Source organism: Olea europaea, unplaced genomic scaffold (assembly GCF_002742605.1).
Source record: "Olea europaea var. sylvestris unplaced genomic scaffold, O_europaea_v1 scaffold3150, whole genome shotgun sequence".
In the NCBI taxonomy this organism is placed as follows: domain Eukaryota; kingdom Viridiplantae; phylum Streptophyta; class Magnoliopsida; order Lamiales; family Oleaceae; genus Olea; species Olea europaea.
In genome coordinates this window covers 35,496-38,408 of record NW_019250291.1, presented here as the reverse complement: position 1 = coordinate 38,408, position 2,913 = coordinate 35,496, and the positions used below count along the sequence as shown (strand labels likewise).

The following is a 2,913-nucleotide window of genomic DNA, read 5'->3' as shown; positions in this document are numbered from 1 at the left end:
AAAAAAGGAAAATGGGAAACACGTCAGGTTCTTGACTAGGAAAAACAAGTTTCGGTTTTTTGCTACTCATATCGGAATCCAACTGGACAGTGAAGTTTGGAACTGATCCTGTTAACACAGTCCAGAGTTTTATGCTTGCCCATGTGAAATAGCTCAACTCCACATTATATATTTAGGAGCAATGTCTAATGTAAGCTAGCCAATTACTAGAAACTTATGTGCTGGCAGACAATAAGAAAGATGAATAACTAGGGAAACAATGGGTGATTAGTAAAAAGACGAAAAATATCTCAGTGAATCGATCAAAAGGTGGAGTGTCAGATTTTTAAATTCAGTAGAAGAAGATTTTTAAGCCATATCTAAAACCATATCAAAGTGAATCCAGTGACAAGCCATGTTGTTTTTGTCATCATTTATATTTAGTGTATTGAAAATGCTAAGAAGCACTAAGCATGCACGTCCAAGGTCAAATTTTCGAACAGAATCTAGAATACTGTCGCATAATCAGACAGAAAGCATAATATCAGAATCAGGTTGTAGTGATGTGTTAAGCAACAGTGGCAAATCTTCAAGATCCGCTAGAACACTGCGACATAAATATCGACTAAACATATTGATTAAATTGAAGTGTAATCAATCTAAGCACTTCTTCAAGATTCAAGGAAACATTCATTTTCCAAATTAATTGAAAGTGAAAATAACGCACTCTGAGGCGGATAAACACGTCCAATCGTGAAGAATATCTCAAGCAGTCAACAAGAAGAAACCAAATAAATAGTTAACCACACATTCACAGCAATATGGCCTGTTCTCTTGACCAATGAATATGAGGAAATGTGGACAACATGAGAGACATCAAGGAATGACATCCATTAAATGCTATGTAAAAGGTCAAACGTCTACATCTAGAAAGCAACATCATAAAGCATTGAAAGGAAAATAAAGTAGAAGCACTTCAACTTTCCACTAAAATCCCTGTTTCTTTCAGCAAAGACAAATCCAAAGAAACACCCCCACACCATTTCCCCACCCCAAAACTATGTTAATTATTGCTCAACCAAATTAAAGAAATGCAATTTTTTCAGCCAGTAAAGATCCACGCACACACAACACTACCACATTTCCTCCTCTTTACTATACATAATCTGTTTGTCCTGCACTTGGTCAAGAAGAAGTTGCTAATATCTTAAAACAGTACTACATTTGTCCATAATCAAAAGATTCTCGTTTGATATAGAAACTAACGCATGAAGCCTAATAAATTTACAAGAACTAGAAAACAGTCATTTCTAATAAAAGCTAAAATCACAGTCAATCACAAAGCAAATTCGTAGTCTAGATTTAACAAAAGAAAAGGCAAAAATTCTCAATGAGGGTTTGACTACAAAAGAGACGAAACAATTTCGTAAATAACAGCTGAAAATTTTAAATACCCAGACCAGAACAGCAACAGTCAATTAAAGTTTGCATATCTAGAAAACAAAAAATCTCGTGACAAAGCTAAGATGAAATGGGATGAGGATAGCACTTACTAATAAACATCAGATAAAGCACAAATGCACAATTTTAAAACTAGCCATTCATTGAAAGATTTCCCATCTCCAGAAATCAGAAACTTTTACAGCCTATACAACTCTAGAATTCAAGAGAAAAACAAATAAATTACATTAATAAAGATTCAGAAAAACAGCACGCATACCTGCAATGAGTGGCAATAGATTTGAGCCCATCTGTGCTGAATCCATCACAACTCATCAAAGATAACGCCCTGAAGCCAGGAAATGCCGTGGCCAGGATCTCCAAGCTCTCATCGCTGACCGTCATCCTCTTGAGCCTCAATTCCTTCAGAAAGGGGTAGACTTTGGCAAACATGACAAGCCAATAATGAACATCCGCCCCCCAATTTTGAGGGACCAAATTGAAATCAGAAAACCTAGGTTTCCCTTTGAGCGTGACACTCGTGATTTTTGGAAACCTTGTTGCCACAATCTCTGGAGAGACCGAATAGCAATTGCCTATGAAAAGTTTTGTTCTTGTCCAGCGCTCAGCATTGTACCAATCCTTGCACACCAGTGAAACTGAACTTCTATCCTTGTCCGAATTTAGAAACGAGAGAACTTTTCCCAGGACATCATCTGGGAACGGAGAGGCTGACTGAGTTGACTCGGTGCTATCTGAGTTTGATGGCGAATCTTTGGATTTCATGGGGTTTGGATCCGTTTGCATTTTGGTTAAGAAGTTGATTAAGGTTCAGAAAAACTGCATCCTAATCATATTAAACAAAGTGCATTTCGTTCAAATACAAATTGAAAATGGAGAAGAATTATAACAAAGAAAAGAATTCTGGAAATATAATTTCCTCTGAAATAATCAATACTGTGGACCAAGAAATTCATATGAACAGATAACGACATTATTAAAAATAAACAAGACGAACAACCAAAATCTTGAGAGTGAATTTTGAGAAAGGGCGTTTTGCAGGAAATAAAATGCATCTTCTTCAAAAATATATCAGAAAAAGGCAAAATTATAGAATGTACTTACCTATATCCTATGCATGAACTGAAATCAGAAAAATCCATAATTATCCAAATCTGAAATCTTTGTACCATACAAACATAGCTAATTGAATGTATAGATTATTGGAAGGAGACGGAAACGAAATTAAAGAAGTTTTTACCGCTTTCTTGAATTGAATGATTGGAGAACGCAAAGAAGCTGACCACTTGCAGCATATTATATTATAACGATAAACAGAGCACCAAAATAATTTTACTATTTATTAATAAAAAGACATTAGTACGTAGGGAGGTAGGGATTTTAATTTACTTTACTTTAATTTTTTTATATTTATTTCTAATCATATATTTACACAATAAAATATTTTACTCGTAAACTCAAAATTTTTTATAC

General features: G+C 34.8%; 1 protein-coding gene across 4 annotated transcripts in view; it reads right to left on the bottom strand.

Moving 5' to 3' along the window:
- The window catches only part of LOC111385397 (protein TRANSPORT INHIBITOR RESPONSE 1-like), an 8,528-nt gene extending 5,735 nt beyond the window's left edge, over nt 1-2,793 (bottom strand). The window contains exons 1-3 of one of the 4 annotated variants that reach the window (XM_023009782.1): nt 2,681-2,696; nt 2,545-2,562; nt 1,700-2,266 (exon numbers count right to left, since the gene is read on the bottom strand). In XM_023009782.1, the coding sequence (XP_022865550.1) occupies nt 1,700-2,226 (527 nt within the window). In that variant the 5' untranslated portion in view covers nt 2,227-2,266; nt 2,545-2,562; nt 2,681-2,696. Of the gene's footprint in view, nt 1-1,699; nt 2,267-2,544 lie in introns of all 4 variants that reach the window. The other 3 variants (XM_023009780.1, XM_023009783.1, XM_023009779.1) reach the window with 3 other exon arrangements.
- Between the last annotated feature and the right edge of the window lie 120 nt (nt 2,794-2,913).